The 15,104-nt window shown below is 54.2% G+C and overlaps 2 protein-coding genes across 2 annotated transcripts; one reads left to right on the top strand and one right to left on the bottom strand.

The window, feature by feature from the left end:
* Positions 1 to 838: 838 nt before the first annotated feature.
* Positions 839 to 8,335, bottom strand: rads1 (Reducing polyketide synthase rads1; the record flags this gene model as incomplete). Its single annotated transcript, XM_032020391.1, has 11 exons — positions 839 to 1,585; positions 1,653 to 2,263; positions 2,317 to 5,219; positions 5,268 to 6,751; positions 6,808 to 7,157; positions 7,214 to 7,454; positions 7,503 to 7,705; positions 7,755 to 7,820; positions 7,869 to 7,956; positions 8,022 to 8,078; positions 8,147 to 8,335. The coding sequence occupies 11 exons, from the start codon at positions 8,333 to 8,335 to the stop codon at positions 839 to 841; spliced, it is 6,939 nt and encodes a 2,312-aa protein (XP_031892623.1).
* A 4,218-nt stretch (positions 8,336 to 12,553) lies between these two features.
* bmr3 (Multidrug resistance protein 3) lies at positions 12,554 to 14,399 on the top strand (the record flags this gene model as incomplete). Its single annotated transcript, XM_032020380.1, has 2 exons — positions 12,554 to 12,741; positions 12,788 to 14,399. 2 exons carry the CDS (start codon positions 12,554 to 12,556, stop codon positions 14,397 to 14,399), a joined length of 1,800 nt encoding a protein of 599 aa, XP_031892618.1.
* Positions 14,400 to 15,104: the final 705 nt, after the last annotated feature.

The raw sequence follows: 15,104 nt of genomic DNA on the forward strand, positions 1-15,104 counted from the left end.
TGCCATTTCTGACTGGTCATAAATCTCTGCCGCTTTCCTTTCCCCTTACGTCGCCTCTTCTCGTCACTCGCCAGCCCAGAGCCTCATTCCCATTAGTTGGCATGCTGAGTCGGGCTTGGCCGGCCGACGGCGTGAGAGGCCGTTGGTCACCCAATCTTTCGTGAAATCAACCCTGCCGAAAGTGATCTTGCATTTTGGCACGGGTCAGGTCGCTTCGGGCTGATTATTGGCTGCGTACTTTTTAGACTCAAGTAGGGGCAAGGATAAAATTGACTAGGAGCGATTGCCGACACCACCAGGGTCTTCCGGCCTAGAAAGTCTGTACGCTCCAAGTGTTGAAGTAGTGCTCCTTGCGGCAATGTATTCAGCCCAAACAGGTACAAGGTGTCATCAGTTGAGCATCAGCACATATGAAAGGGCTAGGAGCGACTGCCAGCACCACCAAGGGTTTCCATTTTGAAGGATGATGATCTTGCGACCATTTACCAGAGACATCAGATGAACATCACGGCGTAGAGTAGGTCCCATTTGTGAATGAAACGCAATGAAGACGTCGTCTTCCTCCTAGATGAGGCATCAAGAGGAACATCACCGCATAGCAAGATCACCAAGAGAACTTATATATGAATGAATGTTCTTAAAGACGTCGCCTATACGTGGCCTGGTCATGTACGATCTCCCCGTCTATCCACACTGTCCTTGCTTGCCATTACCCCCCTATCCAACCCCGTATTCACCACTTTCCGCGGTCTGCAACAACACCAGCCAGCCCCTTGATTGACGTCTCCCCAAGGATCTCGAAGACCGAGGCGTCGACTCCCCCGGCGTTGCGGAATATCTAATTCCTGATGCCAACGGCAACGAGGGAGTCGACGCCGTACGCGCTGGGCGCCTTCTCCGGATCAATCTCCTCCGGGAGGAGGCTCATGGCCTTCGCCAAGAGCTGGACCAGGCCAGCGGTGATGATGACCGCCGCCTCCTCCCGTCCGCCGCACTTGGCCAGCATTCTCTTCACGTCGTCCTCGCCAGGGCCCTGTCCGGCGTTGTCGTCCGGCGCGGTTACCGGAATGTCGACGGTGTTCATGTACGAGTACATGGCGGTGCGGGACCAGAAGGGGTCGCCGGGGTTGTTCTGGCGGATGAGGCCACCGGTGCCGACGCCAGAGACGATCTGGGGGGGCGTGCGGACGCCGGGGACGACTTCGCCGGTGATGGCGCGGGAGACCATCTCTATAAAGTCGTCGTGGCGGATGCCGTAGAAGCCGGCGCCCCGGAGCTTTCCCAGGGTCTCCTCGTCCCCGACCAGCATCCCCGCCTCGAGGACGGGGCCCAGGTCGAGGGACGTGGCGCGGGAGACGCTGTGAGCGAGAGCGTCCTGAACAGCGTTGGCGGCGGCGTAGTTGGCTTGGCCGCGGTTTCCGATTATTCCAGAGGCGGAGGAGAGGAATAAGAACCAGGGAGCGGAGGCGGGCGAGGGCGAGGAGGGGTCGGTGCCGAAGACGTCGACGAGGTTGGAGGCGCCAACGGCCTTGGGTCCAAAGGCAGTGGTCCAGTCGGCATGGGTCATCTTCTCAAAGAGAGCATCCTATGGCTGATGTTAGTGGATGAAGAACGACGGTGAGAGGGAACGACAACGAAAGGGGCTGACATACCTGAAGAACAGCAGCACACTGAACAACACCAGAAACCTTTCCAAGCTCAGGCACAAGGCGCTCCAGAGCATCCGTATCCATGATATCCACCGCAATAGAACGAGCATGAACACCCTTCAGGCTCTTCAGAAAAGCCTCAGCATCAGGTCCACCGCCGGAACGCGAAAGGAACACCAGCTTCTTCGCGCCGTTGTCTGCAAGAAGCTTGGCGATGCTGCGTCCAAGACCTCCAAGACCGCCTGCGAGGACGTAAGTGCCGTCGGGCTCGATGACCGAGGCAAGCGACTTGGTGTGCATCTCCTTGGCCACGGGGGCACAGGTCTCGGGCTTGGCTTCCATCACGGTCAGGCCGAGGTAGGGTTCCTTGTCCATGTGCTTGAAGGCGCTCTCGAAGTCGGACATGTCGAAGCGGCGGACGGGGTCGCACTGGAGGCTGAAGGTCTTTGGCATGCGCTTCGGCATGAGCTGGTCGACGTGCTGGAAGAGTTCCATGACGAGCTCGGGGTCTTCCTCGAGGAGTACACTCAGGTCGAGCTTGACGAACATGGTAGTCGAGACAGGGGCTTGGATAGCTGATCCAGTCTTGTCCGCGAGCTGAATGATGCATCCCGCTGTAAACTTGTTAGCTTTGATAGAGATGAATGGATAATTGGAATTGACTTACATGCTTTGACACACTTTGCGTTCATCACGATGTGCTCTTGGGTGGGGTTGTAGACGACATCCACTTTGCCAGTGGCAAGAACATCAGCAACGAATGACTCTGAGCTAGCATCCAGGATGTGGTCGTCAGGCAGACCGTGGGAGTCTCGAAGGGTCTTTCGCTGATCACCCGAAGTATCATTGAGAACAGTGGTAAAGATCTCAGCTCCAATATGGCTCGCAATCCGAAGAGCGGCTTGGCCATACGCGCTAGCACCTGCGTGGATAAGAACCTTCTTCTTCGAAGACAGGCGGCCGATGGTGTGCAGAGCGTAGGAGGCAGCGATGAAGCCACTTGGAGTGAAATGACAACGCTCGATGGGGAGCGGTACAGACTTGACAAGCTTCTGATCAACGCGATGGACCGACTTGAAGGCACCGGGAACGATGGCCATGACCTGCTTGCCGCGGTGGTAGTCTTTCACGGCAGATCCAACTCTGGTAACAACACCCATCACATCAAGACCAAGCCTGACTTCGGTGGTGCGACCCATTGCAGTCTGAAGGTCGTCGCTGGACAAAGAGGCGCTCACGGTTCTAATCTCAACTTCGTGCTGGCCCAGGGGCGACGTGAAACGGTTCTCGACGAAGTGGAAGCTGTCGGCGGCGATACCGGGCTTCGAGATGACCATCTCGTAAGAGGTCTTGACAGCAGACGGATCAAAAACTTGCACGTTCTCCAGCTGGATGTGCGACTCGCTCTCGATCAACTTATTCAGCGCATTCAGGGGCATCAGTCTCGGGATGTAAAGCTTGCCGTCTTCTTCGGCGAATTCAGCCTCTGGGCACTTCGTCAGGATCGACTCTGCAACGGTCCAGATAGTATGCGGCAGCGAAGCCGAGTCGATGGAGGTATCTGCGTCGAGATCAAGAGTGACAATAGTCTTCTGGGGGTCTTCAGACAGGATTGTTCGAGCAAGGGCAATGATGGGCGCGTTGCGAGGATCCGTAGGATGACGGTTCGCCGAACGAGTAACCCACAAGACACTCTTGGCGGTCTCTCGCAGCTTGTGGAAGTCGTTGAACTGCTCCTCGGTCCAGTTGTACACAAAGTTGTCGCAGACCTCAACAAGAGAGATGCAGTTCTTGCCGTAAAAGGTTTCGACATTAGACACAGTGCTGATGATGACCTTGAAGCCTTTGTCGAGGAAGAGCTGGATAAGAGCGTTGACAAGACCTACAAGGTCTAGAACGACATCGTCGGGGACAATGATGACAACCTCGCCCGCCGAAGCCATATCGACTTTGTTGACAAAGAAGCGCGCCTCGAAGTGCTGCTCGATTACCCACGGGCTCATGGCATCGTCCGCCTCTAGCTCGTACGTAGCGCGGAGATGGTGAGCATCTGCTGGTTGACTGAGTTCATCCAAGTCATCCGTTCCCTCATCGCAAGCGAGGTGCGAGACTTCGTTGAGGAGCAGACCCTCTGGAGCAAGAAGGTTGAATGCTTCCTCTTGGTCAATACTAGAATCTTTGGCGGTGATGACGATGTTGTATCTGGGAAATTTCTCCTTATCGCCGGGCCAGTTGCGCTGCTCCAAAACGTTCAATGCTGAAGAATGCTCGCATTCCTTCTTCAGGACAGAGAATGTCGAACCATCAAGGACAGTGTAGCGAGACACGCGGGGGGCGCCGCCTTCAGATAGAACCTCCAAGACGTGCTTGGCCAGTTGCTCGTTACCACCGCACTGCAGAACAGCGAGAGAGGGGTACTTGTGCGCCGCCAGGGAAAGCATGTGGTCGAAGTCTTCAGTGGTAGACGTCACGTAATTCTCCTTCCAGACGATCTCGGAGCACAGGTTGCGGTGGTTGGGGATGAAGCCGCCCTCCTCGACCGAAGGAGTCGCGAGAGCTGTGAGGTGCAAGCCTTCGACCACGACAGAAGGTAAGTCCCAGCCGTCCTGGCCAGAGACCATGGTGATCGAGCCCTTGGCGTCACGGAGGCCCGATCTCTCGGCCGTCGCGTATCCCGTGAATTCGTAACCAATGTCGCGCGAGATTTCGGCGGCCACAAAGATGCTGTCAATCATGGACGGAACCATGGGCTTGCTGTCGATGGCGAAGAGCGTCTGGAACATCGAGTCAAGGGTCGCCGGGTGAATGACGTGGGCGTACTCAAAGTTGCAGGGCATCTTGGACTTTGTATCCGGTACTCGGACCTTGCTGATGCAAGCGTTGCGGTAGGTCGAGATGGAGACGACGTTCTGGAAGCAGGGGCCGTAGTTCAGACCCACGACATCCAGGATTTCGTACAGCTGACGCGGCGGAAGCGACTTGTCGCACAGCGCCTGAACCTCCGAGTACTTCTCCTTGCTGCCGCCCGTAGAAAGAGGAGACGCAGTGGTGCTTCGTCGAATCTTGACATGACCGTCAGCGTGTCGAATCCAGGCGCCCTGTTCCTGCTTCGAGTAGATGGAAAACTCCCACTCGGGGTCGGCTTCGGGCTTCGTTGTAATCTGCTTCAGGTTGAGCGAGTACTCGAGTCCGAAGGCGGTGGACGGGATGATCATGGCTCGCTCGATGCGCAAGTTGGTGACTTGGAAGCCAAGCACGTCGGTCACGTCCATCGACAATTGGCTGGCAGCCTGGAGGGCCATGGTCACCATTCCCGCAGCTGGGTATACGATGGTCTTCTGGACGCGGTGGTCTTGCACCCAAGGATTCTCAGCAATGCGGAAGAATCCTCTCCAGCGAGGCTCGAACGTGGTGGCGTCAGGGGATGGAGCTCCGATGAGGTCTTCGCGGCCAAAGTTGCGGAATCGATGCTCAGTGCAGGTGTGGGACTCGTGCCAAAACTGCTTCTGGTGATTCCAAGGGTATGAAGGCAGATTGACGAGCGTCTTGTAAGAACCCGCGGTGTTGCCCCTGAAATTGGTTAGCTCGGCTCAGAAAAGAGAATCCCAAACGACTTACTTCGATATGACACTCAGCATGTCAACCGGGTATCCCCGCGCCCAAACACCGCCGATAGCCTCGAGAGCCGTAACAGAAGCATCCTTCGAGCGACGCATAAGCGGCAAGTACGCCGGCTTGATGTTGTGACTGTGCGCGTCGATGATCTCAGAAAGGGCCGACTCAAGAGTGCCGTGGGGACTGAGCTCAATGAGCAGGTCCGGCTGATGATCAGACTCCATCAAGGATTTGACAGCTTCGACAAACTGAACGGGAGAAACCAGGTTGTCTGTCCAGTATGAGTATCCGAGAGAACCGCCCTGGACAAGACGACCTTGGACCGAAGAAAAGAATTGGACTCCGGTAGGAGAATCAGTCGTGCGAGTGTGCTTGATGAGGTCTTTGTAGTCCTCCTCGACCAGCTTCATGTGGCGGGAATGGTAAGCAATGTCGACGTCCAGGATTTTGCAGAGAACCTGGCATTTCTTCAACTCGTCTCGCAACCAATCGATGTCGCCGACACTGCCAGAGATCGTCACTGAGGTCGGGCTGTTCACGCAGGCAATGCCGAGATCTCTGTGCTGAGCTTTGTTCTCAAGGTGCCGCTGAGCGTCTTCGCAAGACATTCTCACAGCGCACATCTTGCCCTTGATCTGAGGCGCGTTGGTTTGAAGGAGTGAAGCGCTGTAGCCACGGTGGTAGGCCAACGCCCAGGCAGTCTCCGAATCAATGCAAGAAGACGCGTATGCTGCCGCGATCTCGCCAGAAGAGTGACCGACGACACTGCTGGGGGTAACGCTGAAAGCACGGAGAAGATCGACAAGCGCTACCTGGATGGCGGTCGTGGCAGGCTGCGAGATCTGAGGCTCTTGGATGCGTGTTTCCTGCTTGTCCTTCATAATCTCCTCGATGAGGTCGAAGTCGCTGCCGAGGGTCTTGATGTAAGCAGCCGCAGCCTCGAGACTGGTTTTGAATGGACCGAAGGACATGAGCTCGCGTCCCATCTGAGGCCACTGGGCACCCTGTCCACAGAAGATGAAAGCAATCTTGAGCTTGCTGTCGCGGTTTGATCGAATGTAATCTTGATCCTTTCTGGTGGCAAGCTTCTTGATCAACTCGGATTGGCCATTTGCGACAACAAAGTCTTTCCACTCCATGACGGAGCGACGGCATGCAAGCGTGTAGGCATAGTCGTTGGCGTCAGACTGAGGCAGCTTGGGAATACAGCCGATGTGCTGAGCATGCGTGCTCATGAGGCGTGAAACACCATTGCGCTCGTTTGACGAGAAAACGAAGAGCTGAGGGCCACTGGTGACAAGAGGGGTAGATTGAAGGTTAGAATCAGCGTCAATGGTAGAGTTGTGGTTTCCCACGATCTTGCGAGCGGAAAAGTAACGCGAGGGCTCGTCAAGAACAGCATGAGCGTTCGTACCGCCGAAGCCAAAGCAGTTCACACTGACTTGGCGAGGGCCGTCGACCGGCCAGCTGGTAAGATCGGTGGGCACCTGAGATATCAATGTCAGCATCAACTTCAAGGGCGCGGAGCGATTCCGAAACCTACCTTCACCTTCCAGTTCTCGAAGTCGATATTGGGATTTCCCCTTCTAAAGTTGATGTTGGGAGGGATCTGTCCCTTCTCGGTGAGCAGGACGCCCTTGATCAGGCCAGCGACTCCTGCAGCACCCTCCAAATGGCCAATGTTCGTCTTGACAGAACCGACAAAGATGGGCTTGTCCTTTGGTCTGTCGGCAGCAAGTGTCTCCGAGATGGCGCTGAGCTCTCTGAAATCTCCGGCCTGGGTTCCGGTGCCGTGACACTCGACGAAGGCGGTCTGCTGCATCTCAAGGTTGTACTTTGAGTAAAGACTGCGGATGTTGGCGACCTGAGCCTCCTTGCTGGGAAGCGTGATGCCTGTGGTTATGGTTAGAGCATTTTCAGTTGTACTTGGATCATATGCCGTGACTTACCTGTAGTGAGACCATCTTGGTTGACGTGGGTGCCGCGAATGACGGCTCGGATGGTGTCGTTGTCTCTGAGAGCATGAGACATCTTCTTCAAGACGACGAAGCCAATACCCTCTCCACGACCATAGCCATTGGCGCGGGAGTCGAAAGCAAAACACTTGCCATCGGGGCTGAGGAAGTTGAGAGCTGTCATGGGCATCATGGTGTTCGGTGTAAGAATCAAGCCAGCTCCGGCAGCGAGAGCCTGAGACGTTAGCATGCGCAGTACGTTTGTTTTCATCGGAAGACTTACCAAATCGCAATCACCAGTGCGGAGGGCTTGCGCAGCCAGATGAACCGCGACCAAACTACCGCTGCAGCCGGTGTCGAGAGTCATGCTCGGGCCCTTGAAATCATATGTGTAAGAGACACGGTTGGCCATGATGGCATTTCCGGTGCCAGTTGCAGCATACTGGGGCTGCCAGTCCATGTCACGCAGACAGATCTGCTCGTAATCTAGGGAGTGTCAGAATTGAGTGAGACAAGGACCGCAGCCAGAACATACCTTTGACGAAAGAGCCGACGTAGACAGCCGTGGGGCTGCCTTTGAGATCCTCGGTTCGAAGACCAGCTGGGACATGTTAAGTTGGATTCTCTTAGGACGAAAGAGGCGACATACCATTTTCAAGTGCCTCGTAGGAAACCTCGAGGAGGAAGCGCTGCTGGGGGTCGATCGCTTTTGCGTCTTCGGCCATGATTGAGAAGAACTAGATCACGAAGTCAGAAAGAAACGCGAACAGATAGCCATAGGCGTGACCATCGCAGCACTTACCGACGCGTCAAATGCAGCTACGTCGTTCTTGATGAAATGCGCACCCTTGAAAGAAATCTGGAAGCACTCAGTCAGTCATCTCGCATCAGACGATGGAATATGGGATGAAATTGTCAGATACGTACGCTGCCTTGACGGTCGCCGCTCGGATGATAGTATCCGTCAATATTGAGACGATCCTTGGGGAATTCGGACCAAGCAGACTCCTTGTTGACCATCATCTGCCAGAGCTTCTCGGGCGTCGTGGCGTCGCCGGGGAAGCGGCAGGCCATGCCAATGATGGCAATGTCCTCCATCTTCTCGCTCTTGTCCATCCCGACACGATCAGATCGCGTACTCGAACGGGACTCCGACGGGGTATGGTGAAAGAAACGATTGTGCAATCAGCAAGAATGAACAAGTAAAAGAATGCGTTTGTACAATGATCTTTGTGTGAAAGAAGCGCTCCTCCTGTTGTGTAGAGTGCTCTGAGGGGGGAGAGGAAGCAGGAAGAGGGAGATGGAGATGTCCAGGAGGAAGAGAAGGTGAGGGAGGATGAAAAGTTTTCAGAGGAGTTGAGATGGAGAAGACTTTTCTCTTGATCTGGAAGTAAACAGACCAAGGTCAAGAACGAGGGCGGGTGCCCTGACGAAAAGGGCTAGTGTCGACGTGAGGTGAGGTGAGGTGTGGAGGTGAAGTGAATGTGAGGGTGAATGGGCCGCTCCGATCGTGGTCAACACTTCAGGAAACCGCCACCAAATGCAACCCCCCTTCTTCACAGAGAAGCAGCGGTGTTCTCCCGAAGGTAAATACTCTTCTAGTCACCACTCAGGCTTCTTGGACCCCAAAAGCTGCCCCTTTGGGTAAACGCAACTCTTTTGGTGTGGTGTAGATGACCGGCGGCATGTGCAGAAGGCCGCCTTCATGTGGATCTGACTGTCATTGTAGGCCTTGTTCTTTGTTCAATGATCATGAATGAAGGGCTGCCATGTGGGTATAAGTAAGCCAAACGTCTTTTGAGAACTGATCTATGGCATGGCCCCTTGGCCCGTGATCATGGAAGGCAATGGCCAAAAGTCATCGAAGGCTATAAGATTCTAGCGCATGAACGACACCTTGGATGACGATGACCTCAAAGTTGTCGGAAGGAGCTTGGAATAGAATAAGTTGGAGGCGCAGTCAGCTTTGGCATGCAATCAGCCCTCTGACATAGGGCCGTTGGGGGCCGCAGGGAACAGTGGGAAGGGGACAGAAACTTTGTTCTACGTTGCTGCAGCTAGAGCTCAACTTGCAGATATCCCCACATTTGGTCGGGATGGTGCCTCGGAACGTCCTCTTCACCGTATTTCTCAAACAAAATGTACCAGGAACACTAGCTCGCTGGTGTTGTCAACTTCACAGCCCATGGCAGCTTCAATCTCGGGCGTATTGGGCGGTGCTGAATCCTCCATCTCAAGGTACCCCAGATCATGAAGAGCGTTTGTAGCACGACCAGTGAGGGAGGTAGCCAGGTCCGGAAAGGGGGTCCCGAGTCAGTGTCGATATCACGACTCTGGTACGCTTTGCCACGGTGCTGGGCTGCCAATCATCCCACGTTTTCGAGGGATGGGACGTCAGACAGTATGACCTGAGCAACTGGGTTGCAAAAGGTCAGCATTTCTGCCATCACGATTGTCAGAGTTCACGTCCTCATGGTAGCTGCGGGTTGTATCAGAGAGAGGTCCCAAATCTCCAGTTCCACAGTTCAGTCTCGGGCCGAGGACACATGGAACGCCCGAGGCACCTCCAGAGGGTCCTGTGATTGACTCCTGAAATACCACAGTAGTTTGCTCTTCATCCGCGAGAAGCACTGCCCCCCTAAAAATACCAATCCTTCCGTCCCCGAGATGGAGGCTCCTCTTCAACGGGTCGGCCAGGATTTGCGGCTTCACTTGATAACCGTGCCTTGTGGCAGAGCAGTCCGCCGGTATCGAAAGCATGGGGTCGCCGAGCACATTTTGGATTTGGCCGTATGTGGAACGACTGCATTCGAAGCAAGTCTTGTCCGCCTCGCCCCCAAGCCGCTGTAACCCACCACCATCCAAATCCAAGCTTCTGATCCGAGGCTAACTTGACGTTGTCGTGGAGCGTGACTTCAAAGCCGAGAAAATCCGCTCTTGGAAAGGCGGCATCTTTGATGTTGGTTGATGTGCCAGCATGGTACATGCAGGAACCCTTATTGAGACATAATTGCAAACCAATCGTCTGACAGAGCGGGCAGACCGGACATCGAACGTCGTCGAAAATGGCATAACCACCGGAGCAGCGGAATTGAATCTGCTGATATGATCGCTGGAGCAGGAATACTTGAAGTTCATATTAAAGAGGTTGCATTCCAGATAACTGCTTCGTTTCGTTCAGTTGACCTTGAGAGGGTTAAGACGAAGCTGGCGGTCCAAAGCCCCCCTGCATGTAGTAAAGAGAGGTCAGTATACTTCGGTCCGAACTTGATCCGATCCGACTTCACACACAGTGTCTTTGGTCCGGGCCTCCTTCAGTTCATCTTTACTTTTACAAGGGGTTGGTCGCAGCCATCTTCATCCCCTTTCCAGCCACAGAACGCCAGCATATCTCGCCTGTGAAACCAATCGTGGGAGAGAACTGAACCCGAGCTGGAAATGGCACTGGCTTCATGTTGAAAGGTGACCAGTCGATTGCCAAGACGAACGACTTCGGGTGATACAGCATGAAGTACAACACCTGATAAGTCGAGATGAAGAGGTGTGCCCTCCACTGGCTTGTGGCACACACACCATTTTATCCTATGAAAAGACGCTTGGACTTGCCGCTTCTCCGGCTCCGATCTCCAGCAAGCATCACTTCTCCCGCGCTTCCCCGGACCATTAGGGGAATTCAACGCGAAGTCGCACAAGATTCAGGCTCAATGACCTTTGTTTTCCTAGCCTACAAAGCCGAGGAAATCTCGTTCGTTTTATCCCATCTCGACTTCTACTCTGCATTTCTGAATATGATCGTTCGCAAAAGCTGCATTCTTGAAGGATCCTGTGGCGCCTTAGCGGATCAGGTCTCGGGATGATGGCTACTCAACCACGAGGCATCTCACGGCACAACGTCCCAAGTGGGGGTTTGACGCATAAGACACCAGAGCGTGGTGGCATTTGGAGGTACACCGATCCAGCAGGAGTTTCGTCACCCCGCCTCGCTCGTGCCTCTCAGACCAGAAAGCTGAGGAGGCACGAGGTGACACGGTCGGTTCGCAGCAGCAACAATAGACAGCCAGTCAACTTCCTGCAGAGCCGGCTCTCCTGAGCCGGGGTAAAACAGTGTCGCTTGTTATAAGATGCCCCCAACTTCCTCAGCTCACCTGAGTGGCTCACTTACGACAGCCATGACCTCGGCCAGTGAAGGGTCTCGGGGTGGTACGACAACGGGAGGTGTCCTTGGCTGCATGGTGGCGACGATACCGTATCTGAGAAACCAACGCTGTCAGATTTGGCGAATCTACCGGTACAAGCACTATGCCCCAAGAGAACTAGCAACGTGCCTTTTGGCTTCCCTTGACATCTCATCTCGGCCCCAGACTTAGTAGAAGACGTCTTGTCCTTAGTTATGCAGTCGGTACAGTTGGATGCAAGGTACAGAAAGGGACCCTTTATGACCTTCGTTAAGTCTTGACGCCCTAGCTTTGTCCAACATTGCACAGCACCCGTCATCATCCGTGTCTTCGCCTGGGTGAAACTGTCAGAGAAGATTTCAAGCTCAGGCTGGCGAGAAGTGCTGCTAGCATTGCTCTTGAAAGTAGGTGTCTCGGGCATTCTGGGTAGATGCATTGAGGATCTTGCCCACCTTCGAGAGGGCTTCCATCATTATATGTAATGCACTATGGCCGCTGTCCCAGGCCAACAGCTGTGCAGTTGTGTGTGTCTCCCTCCCTCTTCACTCTGTCTTGTCTGCCACGTTCAGCCAGGGGCAGGAGTGTGCTCACATATGCTCTCGCCTTGAAGGAAGCTTCACCACGACATCATTCTTACATCGGCCAGGTGACCGTGGACCTATCAGCATCAGCAACACTGAGGCTCTGCCTTCACTTTCTTTCAGAGGATCACTTCTTACTGGCGAGGGCAAGCCTCTTCTGCTCTTGCCCTTTCAATTACTTCTCCAGATCTGACATAGGGTTGGTAGGGCAAGAAGTTGTGTTGTGAAGCCCCAGAGCTGCCCTTCCCCTTTGTGTCCGGTCAAGCCCTTTCCAAATTTTCATCCCTGCCCCTTCCTCTGCCTCAACCATTCCCTATCACTTCCCACACCCAATCTACAATTCTTCCTTCCCTCGTTTCATCCTCCCACAGATTACCATCAACTCAATTCCCTTCCTCTACTTCTCGGATCCCCCATCTTGCGTCTCTGCAAGCCGTACTCCGCGACAGCAAGGATCGAAGACGTGCTCCAAGTTCTTTCGAGGAAGAGGTTGAGATACTTCCGTTGCCTCTCGCACTCATTGCCGAAATAATCGAAACCTCCGCATCCTCGGTCGATCGAGCTCATCACCATTCACCATGGAAGCCCCTCAGCAACCTGCCGCGTCCAACGAGCGAATCGCCCAGCCTCTCTCATACCCCAACCCATCCCTGGGCGACACTGCTGGATTCGCCGCCGCCAATTCTTCTCCTCCTCAGGTCCAAAGTGGTCCCCAACGCAAGCCGCGTCTTTCGGACAAGGTCCATGGCGTTCTTCTCGTCTTCAGGTAAAAGAGCATGCTTCCATTCCGACGATACAAGCTAATTTCGTAGTATCCTTCTGGGCCTGTTCATCTCGACTCTGGATACGTCAGTAATCGCCACGTCTCTCATGAGCATCTCCGAGGAGTTTCAAGACCACGCCAATGCCTCTTGGATTCTTCTCGCCTACCTCCTTACGTACATGGGGTGCTCCGTCGGTGTTTCCAAGCTAAGCGACATCTACGGCCGAAAGCTCATCCTCTTCGTCAGCTGGACCATCTTTCTACTCTGCTCAACTGGCTGCACCGCCGCTTGGAGCATGACATCCCTGATCATCTTCCGCGCTTTGAAGGGCATTGGAGGTGCCGGTCTCTACAGCCTTGCTCAAATCTGCCTCCTCGAACATGGTCCTGCCAAAAACCCGAGTCACATGGGAGCTTTAATCGGTATTACTCTCGCCCTCGCTTTCCTTTTGGGTCCAGTTCTAGGAGGAGCCATCACCTCCAAGGTCAGCTGGCGCTGGATTTTCGGTATTAATCTACCCATCGGCTTATTCGCTAGCACCTGTATCATGCTGTTCTTCCCGGCCGAACGCCGCGCACACCATATCTTCTCGTTGCGTGCCTTCATGAGGGTTGACCTGGTCGGCATGATGAGTCTCCTTGTTGCCTCCATCACCCTCGTTTTCGCTATCGAGAGGGGCGGCTCTCGGGTCTACGAGTGGAACAGTGTCCAAATCATCGCGGCTTTCTGCGCCTCTGGTTTTTGCTGGATCATTTTCGTTGGCTGGGAGACCTTCCTTAATAAGAAGTATTGCGAACACCATAACCACATCCGATGCGTCCACATGGAGCCTGTCTTTACCGCCGCTCTCGCCCACCGCCGCCCCTACATCTGCGGTCTCATCGTCGCCTTCCTGACCGGAGCCCCTTACGTTGTCTTGACAGTTGCCATTCCCGAACGCATGCAAGTCTTGCAACACGCAACTCCCCTCAGTGCTGGAGTTCACCTCCTTCCCATGCTATCAGGCACTGCTGTTGGATCCTTCCTGGCCGGTGCGATCTGCCGCAAGTTCAATCACACGTCCTACCTCATGGTTGCGGCATCGATTACGCAATTGCTTGGAATTGGGCTCATGTTGTCGCTCGCTAACGTCGATTCGTCTTTCGTGCCCGCGTACGGATTTACTCTCATTGTTGGACTTGGGGTTGGAGTGTCTTTCGGTGCCTCAACCATCGTCGCTGCTGTCGAGGAGGACAAGGCTGTTGCTCAAGGACTCATTGCTCAAGCTCGCGTGCTGGGTAGTTGCATCGGTGTGGCTGTTTGCACCGTCCTTTTCCACAACCGCATAGACTCACTCGTCCACATTCTGAACTCGTCACAGCTCGACACGATGCATTCGACTCCCACGGCATCTGTTCACTTCACCCCGGAACTCCAACGGCGTATTCAGGAGGTTTACGCAGTCGCGTTCAAAGATCAGATCATCTTCTTGACCAGTGTTTGCGGCGCCATGCTGCTTGCAGCCATCTGCTCTTTCGAGAAAAGGCCCAGATCCATCAACGCTCTTGCCGACGCCCAGCGCGCTTTTAAGACAAGCCAACAGGAAGACCGCGATGGAACGGAGCTGAGCGACATGGGTAGCGTGCGTACGGCTCGCGCAGGCTGCAGCAATCCGGCCTAAGCTTTCTCATTGTTCGCGGATTATCTACTTTTATCGGGATAACCAATTTCAGGGAAAAGGAAACAAGCCAGGATCTCTTTTTTCAGGGAGTTAAAAGGGCATCAACAAGGTGTATCGGTTTTCCAACGGGGGGCTCAGGGTGGTCATTTGTCATTCGCGTTTTACCCTACGCATTTCAGGGACGAGTTGACAGTTGTTTCTTGGAGGGTTCTACCAACATTATGGTCGAGGAACACCCATGCATGTAGATTATCTTTTCCACGTTCAAAGAGGCTCGCAAGTGACGAGGCTCTCACAATTGATTCGTACACAAGATCAGGTCGTCCATGTTGGTGTGTTTACTGTTTGCCAAAGATGTATGCCTGTTGCGGCTGAACTTTGCGACGTATCTTGCAGGTCCAGTCTCGGGATTTGAAACAGTACAGAGAAAATGTTTTTGACGTAAGACTGAACCACATTAATGTCTCTGATATGCGGAAGCCTTCCGCTGAAACAACGTTCCCGATGTCTGATTCTCGTGCGTCGAGGCAGCCAAGACAAGAAGGAGCAGTCACGTCTGACAGGTGGTGATTGGTGGCAATGCTCATCTGATTCGGGAGGCAAGAGGAGTCGATGGGGGCTGAGACAATGTGTCTGTCGGCAAGGCAAGTCCTTTGGTTGCTCTTGGTTCTTTGACTGGCGATCTGTGCATCATGACAAGGTGAG

The sequence above is a fragment of the Colletotrichum fructicola genome (genome assembly GCF_000319635.2).
Source record: "Colletotrichum fructicola Nara gc5 chromosome Unknown KSG_Nara_v1_contig06, whole genome shotgun sequence".
Lineage (NCBI taxonomy): Eukaryota > Fungi > Ascomycota > Sordariomycetes > Glomerellales > Glomerellaceae > Colletotrichum > Colletotrichum fructicola.